The following is a 15,998-nucleotide window of genomic DNA, read 5'->3' on the forward strand; positions in this document are numbered from 1 at the left end:
GCCGGGCCGGGTTTAATAACTATGGGAGAATCTATGCATTTGACTTAAATGAAATACATCCATCGGTAATTCCTTTGCAACTTCATTTGGAGAATAAACAATCAGTTACATTTGATGAAAACCAATCATTGCAAAATATAATCAATAACCCACGTTCCTCACAAACAATGCTTACAGAGTTTTTTAGCATGAATTGTTATGATGAACATGCCAAGCATTTGAATTGTCTATATATAGAGTTTCCTGAGCATTTTACTTGGAATGCACAATCAAAATATTGGACTAGACGAAAAAAAAAAGAAGTTATAGGTCGTATTTTAACTGCTCATCCTACTGAGGGGGAGCGTTATTATTTAAGAATGTTGTTAATGCATGTTAGAAAACCTACTTCTTTCCAACATTTAAAAGTTGTCAATGGATATGCATGCCAAACATATAAAGAAGCTGCAAATTTACTTGGACTGTTACATTCCGACAATGCTGCTGAACTTTGCTTACAGGAGGCCTCTGCATACCAAATGCCAAGTTCTCTTAGACAACTCTTTGCATCTATACTGGCTTATTGTACTCCTAAAAACCCACGAGAGTTGTGGTTGAAATATGAAGATTTCTTATCTGAAGATATTCGACATAATACATCAGTCCGACCACATTCTGTGCAAATACAAGTGCTTCAACTGATTGATTCAAGTCTTCGGTCTATGGGAAAAAACATTGCTGAATACAATTTAACTGACATTCAGCTTGAACAATTGTCGCAGGACCTAAACAGTAAGGAAGTTGATGTTGAAAAAAGCATAGTTGTATCTAATGAAGATCTTGGTGCATTGGAGCAATTAAACTCAGACCAGAAATTAGCATTTGAGAAGATTATGCATGCTATTGATAATAACATCTCATGTGCATTCTTTTTAGATGGGCCAGGTGGAACTGGAAAAACTTTTTTATACAGGGCTCTACTTGCAGCAATACGATCGAAAGGAGGCATAGCATTAGCAACTGCAACATCTGGAATTGCAGCTTCAATTTTACCTGGTGGGCGTACAGCACATTCAAGGTTCAAAATTCCATTACAAGATAATGATACAGCAACTTGCAATATTGGGAAGCAAAGTGCTATTGCTAAATTAATAAGAGATGCAAAAGTAATTATTTGGGATGAAGCAAGCATGGCAAAACGCAGTTCGATAGAAAAATTTGATGATTCATTAAAAGATATCATGAATAAAGATGCTATATTTGGTGGCAAGATCATTGTTTTTGGTGGAGACTTTCGACAAACACTACCAGTGGTGACCAAAGGGTGTAAAGAAGAAATCGTCAATGCTAGCTTAATAACATCTCCTATTTGGCCGTACCTGATAAAATTGAAACTATCCCAGAACATGCGAGCTCAGCTAGATCCGGATTTCTCTAAATACCTTCTTCGAATTGGTAATGGTACCGAAGCAACAAACCAGAATGACGAAGTCTGTGTACCTGAACGAATGAATTTGGTATTTCTCAATGATGATTCATCAGTTGATGCCTTGATCACCGCGGTATTTCCAGATTTAAATGCTTTTGCTCATTGCCCGGATTCTATTGTTAACCATGCAATTTTAATGACGAGAAATGATTTTGTATTTGAAATTAATAACAAAGTCATTGCTAAATTTCCAGGTACAGAACAGGTATATTTAAGCTATGATGAAGTCCTTGATTCATCTCATCAATCAGAGACACAAGATTTTTTGAATTCACTAATGCCCAAAGGTTTACCTCTTCATAGGCTAACATTAAAGATTAATTGTCCTGTTATGTTGATTCGAAACATCAACCCTACTGAAGGCCTATCTAATGGCACCCGATTGATATGCAAAGAATTTGGAAACAATGTAATACATGCAGAGATTGCATGCGGTTCTCTTAAAGGTAAACATGTCTTTATTCCTCGAATTCCTTTGCAAACTTCTGATGATGATTTCTGCTCAGTTCCTTTCAAAAGAACACAATTTCCTCTGAGATTATGTTTTGCAATGACGATTAATAAAGCACAAGGACAAACATTGGATTATGTCGGTCTATATCTAAAAGAGCCTGTTTTCTCCCATGGCCAATTATATGTTGCATTATCACGTGGCAGGACATCAAGTAATGTTAAAGTATTAATACGACCTCCAAATCTGTTTTCCAAAGTAACAAATCTTACAAAAAATATAGTCTACAAAGAGGTCTTATCTGCAATCATGAATGATTAATGAATATATGCTAGCAATTCATATTGATACAGATTAAGGTATGTTATCTAACTCTTTATCCTAATTTCCATTTCAAATTTATTTTGTTTATACTTCCTTACTGCTTTCTTTGTGAAAGTAGGTAATGCCAAATTTGTTTCACAAATGAACAAGTCTGCTATTTTCATGAAGCATCATCCATCGGCAACCAATAGCCTGATCATATCATTATTAGTTAATATGTTTGATGGCACGAGTGCAGCAAAAAGTGTACATTCCAAGAAAGAAGAAGGAAAAACAAAATGTTCAGCTCAAGGTCTACAATCAAGAAACATGAGCTTTCTTCTACTTCTTAACAGAGAAAGGACTGGTCAAGAACAAAGTCAGGTTTCATCAACTGGCTGGAATAGAAGATGAAGAAAAAGTTGTAATTGTTGTTGATCCTAGAAGTAAAGGCAAAATCAGTGTCAATACTGCCAAGCCTATCCCTCCTAAGTAAGCAAAATTAGCAAGGTACACATACTCCTCTGCAAGTGCAATACATTTGTCATCCTCGATCAACAATAAGTTATCCATACTAGCTTCAGGTCCTGTTAATTATAATACAATTTGCCATGGATTGCCTTTTTCCCCGTTCCATGTTTCATGAGCTGAAAAAATCTGTATCAAGGTGTAGGATTTATCACTTCTTCATTTCCTACTTGATTTATAGCATTTTGATATTGTCCTAAAATTTAACATTTCAAATGCAATTATTTTTTGCAGAACAATTCCTTCTCTATGATGATTACAGACACTGCAAGAATTACCATTTGCTTCTCTATTCCTTCCAAGAAACTGACTTTCTTGGAATCTAATTCGTACTTTTATCTGTTGCCATTTGTCTATTTTCATCAGGAAACTTCAATATTTCTGCAAGATAGCATATTCACTACTGAAAAGTGAAAATTTGATCACTCTATTAGAGTTATATTCTGAATTTGGCATAACAAGCTCACAGTTGCTGAAGATGACTGCTGTCAAAAGAAAAAAGCAAAGTTTCAGTAGAATCAGTAATATATCCAGGCAAGAATCTTTAGAGTATTCTATAATTGGAGGGCTAGGCTTTTCAACATTAGTTTTTTGCAATGATCCTCTTCTTTTGCCCTACTTTTGTGGCATTTTTAATCCTTTTCCAATCTCTTATCCTTGTGACCTTAAAAAGATCAAAATGTGCAGGTTTTAGGTGAGAATGACGTCTCTCCAGCTGGATGTGCAGTATCTGTTGTAAACGAAGTGGTATCTGTCTACCTGGAACTTCGAGGGAGCATTAATACTGAAGCTGAGCGTGAAAAGCTGAAGATAAAGATGGAGGAGATTCAGAAGTAAGTGACATTTCTGATCTTAGATTATCAATAACCATCGGATTTGTGTCCAGGAGCTCAGCTCAAATGCCCCTTCTGAGTACATTGAAGTATTGTAGCTTATCAATAATCCCAGTATTTTCTGTCAAATTGCAGTAAATTTTCCAGTAGTTTTTATATGGTTTTGGACCATATTTTGCAATTAATTTCTAGAATTTTAATGCAAGGGGAATTTAATAAGCCTAACTATCATGCATCATTGATCTTGTAGCTGGTCTACCTGAGTTCATAGGTGTTACTCTGACAAATCAGTCAAGATTTTTGTTCCGAAATGTGGCATTGATGTTTCAAAAAACAGAAGGTACATGTTGTAGGTAATCAATTACTGCACTGTTCTGCTAATGCTTCTCCAGATACAACATTTTAGAATAATTCTAAAACGATGATGCACAGAAAACTTTGGCTTCCCTTTTCGTTTTCCTCTTTCCCTTATTCTCATTTTCCTTTCAGGAGGAAGAAAAGCTCCTACTTCGTCATCCTATACACTTCTTTCTCATGTTCTTTGCCCAATTTTATCACTTCCAAAGTTTTTATGTCCACATTTGTCTCGTCCTTTTGCAAGTCTTGAACTTTCCATTGCTGCCTTCTTCTGTTGTTAAATTGCTTAAAGATTGCTGATCTGCAATTGGTTTTGATTTGTTTAATCTGTATTTCGTGTTTTCTTTTTCACCCAGTATATAATAAAGATTTGGGAATAATACCAGGATATTGAAATAAACAACAGGTTAGTTAAAGTATACAGCAATCATAGAAGTTTCCAATACATCAAGTGCATCGATTTGAAAATTGGAGATGTAATGAAAGTGAAGAAGGATGAATTCTTTCCTGCTGATCTTGTTTTGCTTTCATCAAGTTATGAAGTCCAAATAATACCGTACCACGACATATCTGGAATAGTCGAAGCAGGGCAGCATTAGCTGCTGCAGCGACAGCTTGTACAAATGCTGCTGTTTGAAGCTGAACCATATTGAAGATTCATTAGACATATACTGCCATAGGAAGGTTATGTTTATAGCTATATGATTTTTGTGGCTGATTCTGTTTCTACAGAGCATTTGGTTTTGGTGTCGCACTTTATCCTTTTGTTGTCAAGTGCCATTTTCACTAAGTATAAGGGTTTTCATTTTAGAAATTCGTAAGTTTATTCTCCAGCTTATGAATCAAGTATTTGCGGTCCAGTTCTCCCTGTATAATGTTTTCATCTTTATTAGGAAAATATTAGCCGTACATCTTTCATTTCTCCTTAACTACTTGCCTTGCTTAGAGCTTTCTGGTTCTAAAGACTTTCCTGCATAAAAGGTTTTGAACTACTGCATCAGTCATTATTATAATCAAGTGACACCTTATCGCTTTTTTTTATTGACGAAAAATCATGAAATCCTTCTTAAGAAATCATGATTACAACAAAAAGTTTATGATTAAATATAAGTTACACATCTTTGTCAAAATTCCAGATTCAACTGGAATATGCAATTAACATGTTTTTTCTGAGTCTCATTTAAGTCAAAAGACCAATTAGAGCATTGGAACGAAAATCTTGGATTCAATGGCAAGTCCTGGATCTACAATGGCAAAGGTGGTGCTTGACATTCTTTTACAAATCACAACAAATTCAAAAAAAAAAAAGGTTAAAGAAAGCTGCTATTACATAAAGCAACAGTTGCAGTAACCAAACGATGTCCAAATTGAAAACAAATGATTCTCTCGCATAAATAGCCAGCTGACACCCTTTACACCTCTAGCAACGCACCACAGAAGATACGAGTCTAAGGAAATTAAGAACATGGTAAGAAACTCTCATTCACTACCCTATATACCCTATACTAGGAAATGAATATGGATAAACTACTTAGGGGAGGAAAAAAATAGAGTCGAAAGGAAAATAAAAAAGCACCTTCTCTATTTTCTTATAAATTCTGTTCGCCAATTTTGATTAGAATAAAAAATATAAAGTCAAAACCCCCCCTCAGAATTAGACCTCCCACTCCCAGATACTATCTCCCAGCTCCTAGCTGCTGCCTCTCTCTTCATTTCCTCTCCCCAGGTACCTTCAGCATTGTGTATGCGCAACAATTCATTGTATGCGATGAAGTCATATATTGTATCAATGAGCCACGGAATACCAATTCCCATGTAGATATTCACCGAATTGCTGCAAGAACAAACAACATTGAGGATACAAGTCTAAACAAAATGAAAAAGGAGAGAAAAGGAATCTATCATCCAACGACTTGCTCAAAACAAAATGGAGAATAAAAGAAAGACCTGCAAGTAATGTTTCCTATAGCAGATCCAACAGTAATCCACTACTCTGCTGCAATCTTGCTTGCGACTAAATCCAGCCACAAAGTCCCACCAGCCAATGCCTTAAAATGTATGACATTCCCACAGGTTAGAAGTGCTCATTCAAATGCAAGCTGTCATGATTATTTAGAGACCAGAAATTATTGCTAGCTTTGAAATACATCTAAGAAATAAAGAGATTATAACAGATCCAAAGGAATTTTATTTTGCTAACCTCCAATGAGTTTACCAGCTTAGAGCCTTCAACAACACCCGACTTAAACACCTGTACCTTCTATATTGCTACCTGTATCATGAAAGCCATATCCAGATGTCCTTCACAATATGCAGCAATCGTTTCTAATTTCATTGCATGACACATGTAAAACTCATTGGTAGGTGTAACACGTAATCTCTATCTGCCATGCACCATTTTAATCATTACATGCTTTCTCTGGCAGCTTCTAACCACATGCAATTAGATACTGTCTCCCATTAACAATGCGCCAGACCAAATGCTCATTATCACATATCACTCATTCCACTATCCTTACTCATTATATATAAATCAATTCCATCTCAACAGACACATCTCATTAGCTTGCACAGATTCGCAAACCTCTTCTTGTGCTTCTGAATCTTTGCTCTCCAATCTATCCAGGTAATTTCATTCCTAGCTTTCTTTTGCAATGCATTCAAACAAGCTCTCCTGAAACTAAATCCTTCACATATATAATACATAGAAACTTTTACTTTACTTATTAATTAATTTTACTTTGCTCCCTCTTTTTTCAGTATCAACATGGAGGGAAAATGCGTTCTGATACCAAAGTTAACAGACACGAACTCAAATTGGTTTGCTAAACTTATTGTGATAGAAAAAAGTGCAATTCGTTATAGCAAAGAAGATGGAAGGCCATATCAAAAATTAGTGTTCGCTGATGCTATGGTGAGATATATCAAACCAAATAAATTTTTATTCATCTACCTATTATCACACACACTTATACACAAAATCACTCATTACATCTCTTCAATTTTTAAATGCAGAAAAACACCATCCAAGGAACTATTTTCGAAAGAGACATTCAAGATATCGAGCCAATTCTTCAGCTTTATTCCACCTACTACATTGGAAATGCTTGGGTTACAAAAATAAGCATCCCTTTTTATCTTGCATCTTCACCATATCAGTTAACAATCTCGAAAAGAACATTTATTCAGGCTGTTTCATCACATGATGCATTGCCCTCTGATGATTGCTATGAATTAACACCCTTTACACAGCTACATAATTACATTGGCGATTACTCAACAAGAATAAGTATGATTTTCATCCACTGCCTTACACTGCCTTTTACAAAACATGTAGTCTAAATACAATTGATCTCTGATGTACAGATATCCTCTGTGCTGTCCTGCATGCGCTACCTCCTCGCTTAGTGCCAAGAGGAAAACGATATGTGCCGATCCAAGAATTTGCTGTCGTTAATGAAGAGTACTTGCCAATTCTAACTAAAAGTTATTCTCTACCATATGTTACTAATTCATAATATTTACACTTCTATACATGCAGAAAACGACCAATGACTTTTACGATATGGGAAGAATTCTTATCTGTCGAAGGATCGCAATTAAAAGCAATGGCACCTCAGCAACCTATCATCTTACTGGCTAGACCAAAAGTCAACTCGTATCACAGTAAGCATATTATTTTCTGATACAAATTTACAACTATATAAAATTATCACACACCTTCACAATCTATATTCTTATTTACATTCATTTGCAGCAATTTCTCTGGGAACACAAGCAACCACTATCATATTATTCAATCCAGAAATCCCCCAAGCCACAGCTTTGAGAAACTGGTAATCCTATTAATTTAAACTATATAATCCTCATATCAACCAGATTCATAAACCCAACTTTTATGCAGGATAAAGGAAAATAGCTGTTACATACAAACAATAATCAAAGAAAGACTATATGAAAAAGCAAATCAAATTATCCATCCACCAACCACTGCACAACTACAAGAAATAGCGACAATTCCTATGACAGCTGAACATGTAAGTCTTAATCATACTGCTATTAATCAGTTGCAGATAAAATTACCAATACCTAACATATATCGTATGAAATCACAGACCAGGCCCTTTTGGATAAAGGCTCAGATTCGTATCTCAGTGACAAACACACGTTTTTACTACCTAAGTTGTCCAAAACCTGATTGTTCAAAACCAACAGGAGCTGATACTGATACAGAATTCAAATGCTTTTACTGCCATCTCACTTACCAAAAACCATTACCAAGGTTCGCATTTAATTTCTATGCTTTATCAATTACTACTTAATTTTGTACCTATTCTAATATTATGCTTAACAATTTGATGTAATGGCAGGCTCCGTTTTGAAGTTCAACTCTTTGATGGTACAAGTATTCTACCAGCATTAATTGAAGACAAATATGCAGAGTCTATTCTTCAAATGTCAGCCGAGCAAATCATAAACATGCAAAAGATACATGAACAAATCAACATCCAGCTAATCAATAACAACCTCCAAGATACCCAATTCTACATCCAACTACGAAATATCATTCGACTATCAGAAACACTTCAGCCTGCACGATACATTGTTGTTGCTTATCTTACAATCCCTCCGACCCCAAACACTATTCCCCATCTAGCCGCCGACAACAGTAACCTTCAGATCACAACTGTGATTGACTCTACCGAACCAAGCACATCCCAAGAACCTACACATGAACCATCAATCGATACCACCATCAATGACCAAATTACGTCAATCAAGCAACAAACAACATCAAAACACCCCCTTCAGCCAGTTCAAGAAGCCCACAACAAACGCCCAAAGCCATAAACACCTCAGCACCTTCTAAATCTCTCACTCAGCACACCTTCTATCACTTTTGCTCAGCCCTACCATCAATATTATATCTATAATCAACCTCAGCAATATTGCAAATGGCTAATGCAGACCCTGCTTAGACACTTTTATACCTAAGGCGCGGAATGTACATAAACGCCAGTTAGTTTAGCAAGGCCACTTTTGAATATATCTTGCTCTTGTTGCTCTTGTAAATGAAATATATGTAAGATATAACTACTTATCCTGTTCCTACTCAAATTCGCACATATCTTACATATACATTGCTTAAAGTTTGATTTCTTCTTCTTATACACAATTATACCGCATCAGCATAATTCAATTACAGCTACATAAATATTAAGCAAAATATAACAAGAAGATATCTAAAAAATCCTTCTAAAAACAATCAAATAATTCACCAAAAAATACTTCTTAAAAAAACAAACTTAGATTCAATGATACCACTCCAAACCAGCCAAAGGAAAAAAAAAAAAGAGGAAAATCAAACGTCCAATATTCACAAACCACTATTACATACCAACTATTATAACATCAATGAAATAACAACCGTAACATACCACACCAAAACTACAACTATGCACAAATCACTCTTAGATACTAGCTATTATAACACCAACAGAAATATCACCACAAGCGATGCCAAAAATCCTTCACTTTCATTGCTCAAAAGCCAGTATCACCAACAAATGTATCATACCAATGCCTTAGCTGCTGAGCCACGAGCAAATTAGGATTATACATAATAATGGTAGTCGCTTGAGTTGCAATAGAAAGACCTGCGAATAAAAAAAAATACAAAAAATATCTACATAAACAAAATCCTAGACACAACCATAAATAAATAATAGAAAACTAAAATCAAACCCATATACCATGAAGATGACTAATACGTGGACGACAAATCATAACAACTGGTCGCTCGTTGATAAGTTCAACTAAATGCATGCCATCATCCTCAAAATAATCATCCCATACTGAAAACACTATTGGTATCCTCCTGCAAAAATTATATACACACTAAAATTAAACAAACACAATTAAAAAATATAATTATAACTATATTAACTAACCATACAGAAACTGATAACATACTCTTCATTCAAGATAATAAACTCTTGCAGATGAACTTGTCTATTTCCGATGGCGTAAAATATTGCCGGACCAGCATAAACAGCTACACCAAGCAAAGCTATCATATAAAAATAACAAATTAGCCTGCAATCACACCAATAATACCTAAACTTACTAATACACCACAACCAAAAAAACAAAAAAAAAAGTTATACTTATCCTTGCATTTGGATTAACCCTCAAAGAATCCAAATCGCAAAAACGAGTCAGTTCATAGAAATTTTCCACCGATAATGCATGCTCAGGTAAAACACGATTAATCACAGTATTATGTGATATAATAATCTCATATGGAACCATCCCAATCTGCATCCGTGAACTACGTAGACACTGTATAGTGGCATTTGCAATATAATATGTCCCATGCAACTCCAATGCACAATCCATAGCATCCAGATCAGATAAATATGTTATTCCTTGAATTGTATCACCCTGAAAAAAAGAGAGATACCTATTATCCATATCAACAAAACAAAAACACAATAAAACTTACAAAAACAAGTCTAAGAAGCCCTTACAGAAGCATCAGCAAAAACAACTCGAAAAAACATTCGAGTCGAATTCCGCGGTCGCCGAAATAAAGTTTTTTCCACGACAACTAACTTAGCAATCCATCCTCGAATTCTATCATTCAATCCGCAAACACTAACACACTGCGACTCCATCCAACTGAAAAAAACACACACTTTGCAAATACAAACTACTACCTAGCAAACCAAAAATATATCACACATAACCATTCCCAAAACACGAAGGTCCTTATATATAGTAGCAAGAAACTGGCCACGTACAAAGAAAATCAGCACAACTTGGCAATTTTTTCCTGACACAATCAACGCATGAAACACAAGTAGCAATCCTACTCATGCAAACTACAAATCAGATACTACAAAATCACATAAACAACACCTGGCTAACGCCAGTACAAACCACCGCCACAGCCTCACCTTTCTCAACTTGCTATTCTTACCAACTAAACAATTCTTTCCTACCTACCTGACGCATAGCGTCAGGGCAAAACATCTAGTCTTACATATATAAAGCGAGAATCCGCTTGTGAACAGTAAAAAATGGGCCGGTTATGCCGTTATTTGTGTGAGCTTGAGGGGCGTTTTGATCTTTTGCTGATGGGTGGCAGTGGCTCTGCTGGTATTTTGCTTTTGTCCGCTGGCTCTCTTGCATTGTAACCTTGCTCTGTCCGCGTGGCTCTTCATTTTGGTAGTCAGCAATGCTCTGTCCGCGTGGCTCTTCACTTTGGTAGTCAGCAATTACTATTAAGTTAGTGGGCGGTTGGGCGGCAAAAGCTTTCTAGAGTCTTCATTCTTTGCTTTATGTATATTTCACCTCACACGCATGTTTGGTTTCCTAAGCTTTTGTGTAATTGCAGTTGCTTTGCCTCCGATGGTGAGTAGGCAGTGGACGGTGTCTCCAGTGATCTCTGGTTTTGCAAAGTTTTCAATAGTCTTCACTTGTTGCTTTATGTATATTACGCCTCACACGTATGTTTGGTTTCCTAATCTCTTGTGTAATTGCAGTTGCTTTGCCTCCACTGGTGAGTAGGCAGTGGATGGTGTCCCCAGTGATCTTTGGTTTTGCAAGGTGAAATCTTCATTGTCTCACTTAGCTGATTTTCTGAGCAAGCTGATCTTCTAAAGTCTCCACTCTTTGCTTTATTTGCGCATTTTGATGGTTTGCTGTAGATTAATGTTTTGACAATGGGTCGGAATAGAGTCTTGAGTGGTGTTTTGGTCTTCTGGCATTGGATGGTAGTGGTTTTGGTGGAAATTCACTGCTGTCCGCATGCTATTATTGGATAGGAGCAATTTTGGCGGGTGGGCAATTTCGGCCTTGTTTCCTCTCTTCTTTTCTTGGCTTTCTTTACCAGGTGTCCAAGCAATTTTGGCTTTCTTCAACATTCCCCACGTGCTGTTCTCGGACGGCAACAAGTTTAGCAGTGATTTGAGGTACAATGGAACCACCACCGCTTGAAAGCTCTGCAATCTCCATTGCCCTTTCTCGTTCTTCTCTTGGCCTTCTCTGCCAGTTTTTTTCACTCATCATCTTCCTATTTAATTTTTCCCTACACCACATCTTTCTCCATGATCTTATCTAGAAATCTACAGTAGATTCCCTCTCAATTTTTCCTACACGCACAACAAAAATGTAATCACCTTTTCCAATTAATCCCATCTCCGTAATTCCATTTTTGAATTGTTTTGCCTCTCTTTCTTCTTATTTTTTTACTTTTAAGTGTTCTAGGTTTTATCATTGCATGGGATTTCAATTTTCATGTGAATGGTTGGATTTTTTCTTGAGTTGGGGTTGACTAAATATGTCATTACAGGAAGTGGAGAAGTGGGCGACGAAGGAGGAGAGCTCCTTCCATTGGCATTAGAGGGAGATTTATAGTTGCATAGGACATTGGAAACCACAAGGCTCCGATTGGAGTTCAAAGATAAATAGGCATATTGAGCCAATCCCAAAAATCAGAGGGTAAAAGATAAAAATAAACTTCTCTACTCTAATTCTCACTTTTTTTAATGCATTTTGCAGAGTTCCCACGAATCTTCCGTAACTTTCAAATTTAATTTTCCTAACCCAGAAAAACTACTCGGGATGTAATTTGAGAACTAATCTTTCTGAAGTGGCGTTGGACGCTGAAGAGTGCTGCTGGAGGGGAATAAACAACATGGTCGAGATTCGAAAGAACCGTAAAGAAGAAAGCTTGCGGAAGAAGCTCCGCGAAGGCCTGCAGAATGCATTTGCTGTTCAATCGGATACCTCTTCTGTCGAAAAAAATGTCTAAATAAATTAGAATTTATATTTTGTTCCTTTGAAGTTGTTGCTGCAGATGGCTTTAAGTAGGGTTGTGATTAAATTTAAATTTGCGATTGTGTTGTTTTTGGGCAGGATTTTCACAATTTTTTTTTACAGTTTCCTTGTGTTTGAATAGAGCTAGGGCTTGCACTTCAGCGCTTTTCTTGAAAGTATGTCAAAAAAAAAAAAACACACATACACACACAAAAGTAATAAAAAATATACCACAGCAGAAAAAAAAAAAAAAAAAACAGTCCAGGCTATCTGACGCATAGCGTCAGGGCAGAAAAAACTAGTACATATATAAAGCACGAATAGCTTGTGAACAGTACCGATGGACCGGTTATGCCGTGATTTGTGTGAGCTTGAGGGGCGTTTTGGTCTTTTGCTGATGGGTGGCGTGGTTTTGTTGGAAATTCACTCCTGTCCGCGTGGGCAAATGGTCCGGTTACTCCGTAATTTTCATGAACTCTGGGGGTGTTTGTTGGTTGGATGATTTTTCGGTGGCTTGGGGAAACGTGGGTGCAGTTAGCCTCATTGGAATCGGTGGACGTTCTTTGCTTTGCCTTCTCTCTCTCTTCCTTGCTCTCTTCTAATTACCACTTTCACTCCTGCTCTTCTGTCCGCGTAGGCCTCTTGGATGGGAACATTTTGGCGGTCAGTAATTTCCTCTCATTTTGTTCTTGGTTCTGTTCATTCTGTTTTTGGTAAAAGGATAAACTTTCTTTAAAAAAAAATGCAATTTAAGAAATAGATTATAATTTTTAAACTGTTACAGTATGTCCAATTTTTTTTCTTTTGAGAATGAAAAAAATGATTCAATAAATACAAATTATCAAAACCAAAATCATCAAAATCTCCAAAAAAAAAAAAAAAAGCTACTGAATATACAAAAATTATTAATTCAATTTTACATTGGTTTGAAAATATTTTTAAATATGTTTGAATGCTCATTCAAGTCTAGCAAACAAAAGAAAATGACAAACCCATTTTATAATTGTCTTTCTTTATTTCTTTCTTCTAAAAGATTGTTAAATGTGAAGTACTAGCAAATAGAAAGTGTCAAAAAAATGGAAATTGTCAAATTGCTTGTCTTAGAGAAGTAACGTGACTAATAAGCAAGGCTACACATTACATGTATAATCATATGCCTTTTAGTTCTACCTAATATTAAGCATTACTTACTGATTAATACTATATTAAGAATGTAAGATAACCTGATTTCAAAGTCATATTTATTTGTGTAATTAGGAAAAAAATACACTCATACACATGACTATTATATCTAACAAAAAAAAAACACACAAACATAACACCAAAATAACGAGTCTCAGCTACCTGACGCATAGCGTCAGGGCTAAAAAACTAGTATATATATATATATATATATATGATTACAAGCTAATTCTGCTCGGCCCTTCTGTTGCGACACTCATGATGTTGACTGTACATGCATGATGAAGTGTTGCTGACATTATTGGTCTGGACCTTCAGCAGACGGAGACTGAAGCTTAGATGAAAAAGTAGTTGACAATAAGCCACCTTCTTGTGTTTTTCTCATACTACTTACCAATCCTGTTACGGACGGACCATCTCCTGATTCACTTGGAACTTCTTCTGAATTATATTAATATATATATATATATATGTTCATGCAGAAAACTGCTGTTGTAAGTTCTAACAAATTCGTACGAGAGCAACCTAAAAGCGGCTACTTGATGATATCATCATCATTTCACTTCCCAGCAACTCATCTACCCAACGAAGGTATTGTAAGGGGAATGCACACGGATGGAGCAGAGGTGGCCTTTCCAAACCTCTATGGGAGAAAATCTAGTGCAACTGCACCCGAAATTGTACTGTACAATTGACTCCCTCCATTTTTTCATAAAGAATTGGACAAAATTTAAAGTGTGCCATAAAAATGTCAAATGAATGCTCCAAATCAACCCAATCGCTTGCGGCAAATCCAGACCATGAACTGTTGTCTTGCCAGGTGTGAATGTAGCAGTAGACCCCACCTCTCATTTCTTCCCCCGCGACTGGTGCCACCACTGTCAATTTTTTTTTCGAAATCACAGTTCTAGTGTATCCTAATCTATTCTAAATTAGGAAGAGGGGATGGATCTAAGGAGGTCCAGAAATAACGGAAGGAGATTTAAACCATTACCAAACTAAACTGGTATACCGTGCATCAGTCTGAATTTTTTGAAACAAATTCACATTAATCCCCTATCCCACCAAAACTTAAAGGTTTGATGGTGGCCACTATTGTCACGCTTACTTGTTTGTTTCACCATAGTCAAACCTCAATCAGAAACGCTTTCTTAGTCAGCATGACTAGTACTGCCATCATTTGTCTTGTTATTGGGCCTATACGTACAGAATATAGGGATATTTTCCAAAATCTCCTTTAAGATTTTCTTTAATATTACTTGATACTTTTGAAAGTTTTAAAAATATTATAAACCTTTTCTAAAATCATATCTTTATAACAAACTCATCCCTACACCATGAAAATATTCTTAAAATAATTATTTAAAAAGAGAGATACAGAGAGAGATTTATTTTTGTTCCAATTTTATCCTTTTATGTTGTCTTATCTTGAATTTTTAACCAAATTAATTTCTAACATATATTTGCATGGGAGAACTAAACAAGATTAGAATAGAGTGTTAAGTGCTACAATAAATGATAGAATAGTATTTTCTTTCTATTTTTGGCTTTTTCTATTTTTTTCCCTTATATAATTGTTAGAATAACCAAAGAAACTTAATTAAAAACTAGCATGTAAAAACTAAAAATGTGGCAAGAAGAGATGTTTGCATACAACAATTATTAGATTACCCATTTTTTTATAAATTTAGATTTACTATCTTCCTTTTTTGGCATATATGATGGTTAGAATAATTAGGATAATTTGATATAAGGTTGACATAAAAAGACCAAAAGTCAAGGGAGAGGGGTGTGTTTAGGGAAAAATAATAATTAGAATCACCAAAATCTTATAGATTTTATTTTTTTTCCGAACTCTTTTTGCATAAAGTTTTTTAAAAAAAAAATAGTGAGAGCAAATATAGAATTGGCATAAAAAGACAAAAGTAGGGGAGATGTTAAGCATTTTCACTTCCAACTTTTTTTCCCCTAACATAGTAAGGGTGATTTAATATAAAATTCATATAGAGGGTATCGAAATTTGGAAGAATAAGGGTGATTAAATTCAAATATA

At 35.6% G+C, this 15,998-nt stretch overlaps 2 protein-coding genes and 1 long non-coding RNA gene across 3 annotated transcripts; 2 read left to right on the forward strand and 1 right to left on the reverse strand.

Moving 5' to 3' along the window:
* Window positions 1-368: 368 nt before the first annotated feature.
* LOC140036140 (ATP-dependent DNA helicase RRM3-like) lies at window positions 369-3,994 on the forward strand. The gene is made up of 6 exons (XM_072077439.1): window positions 369-2,133; window positions 2,579-2,714; window positions 3,117-3,336; window positions 3,438-3,583; window positions 3,855-3,923; window positions 3,976-3,994. Exons 1-6 carry the CDS (start codon window positions 369-371, stop codon window positions 3,992-3,994), a joined length of 2,355 nt encoding a protein of 784 aa, XP_071933540.1.
* Window positions 3,995-9,226: 5,232 nt separating this feature from the next.
* Window positions 9,227-11,202, reverse strand: LOC140036806 (replication protein A 70 kDa DNA-binding subunit B-like). Its single transcript, XM_072079607.1, has 5 exons — window positions 10,471-11,202; window positions 10,108-10,384; window positions 9,914-10,010; window positions 9,694-9,818; window positions 9,227-9,597 (listed from the first exon to the last, which is right to left on the reverse strand). The coding sequence occupies exons 1-5, from the start codon at window positions 10,615-10,617 to the stop codon at window positions 9,485-9,487; spliced, it is 759 nt and encodes a 252-aa protein (XP_071935708.1). The 5' UTR covers window positions 10,618-11,202; the 3' UTR covers window positions 9,227-9,484.
* A 51-nt stretch (window positions 11,203-11,253) lies between these two features.
* Window positions 11,254-12,855, forward strand: LOC113729238 (uncharacterized). Its single transcript, XR_003458120.2, has 4 exons — window positions 11,254-11,356; window positions 11,488-11,916; window positions 12,297-12,445; window positions 12,555-12,855. It is a non-coding gene; the product is annotated as an uncharacterized lncRNA (long non-coding RNA).
* Window positions 12,856-15,998: the final 3,143 nt, after the last annotated feature.

This window comes from Coffea arabica, chromosome 2e (genome assembly GCF_036785885.1).
Source record: "Coffea arabica cultivar ET-39 chromosome 2e, Coffea Arabica ET-39 HiFi, whole genome shotgun sequence".
NCBI lineage: Eukaryota > Viridiplantae > Streptophyta > Magnoliopsida > Gentianales > Rubiaceae > Coffea > Coffea arabica.

Excerpts from the sequence above, each read along its gene's own strand:
- LOC140036140 (XM_072077439.1), top strand. The coding sequence starts at position 369 with ATGCATGTTAGAAAACCTACTTCTTTCCAACATTTAAAAGTTGTCAAT. Across the intron at positions 2,715-3,116 it reads GCCAAGCCTATCCCTCCTAA|GAAACTTCAATATTTCTGCA; the intron begins GTAAGCAAAATT and ends TATTTTCATCAG. Across the intron at positions 3,337-3,437 it reads GGCTAGGCTTTTCAACATTA|GTTTTAGGTGAGAATGACGT; the intron begins GTTTTTTGCAAT and ends CAAAATGTGCAG.
- LOC140036806 (XM_072079607.1), bottom strand. The coding sequence starts at position 10,617 with ATGGAGTCGCAGTGTGTTAGTGTTTGCGGATTGAATGATAGAATTCGA. Across the intron at positions 10,011-10,107 it reads TAATCCAAATGCAAGGATAA|CTTTGCTTGGTGTAGCTGTT; the intron begins GTATAACTTTTT and ends TTTATATGATAG. Across the intron at positions 9,819-9,913 it reads TTTATTATCTTGAATGAAGA|GAGGATACCAATAGTGTTTT; the intron begins GTATGTTATCAG and ends TAATTTTTGCAG.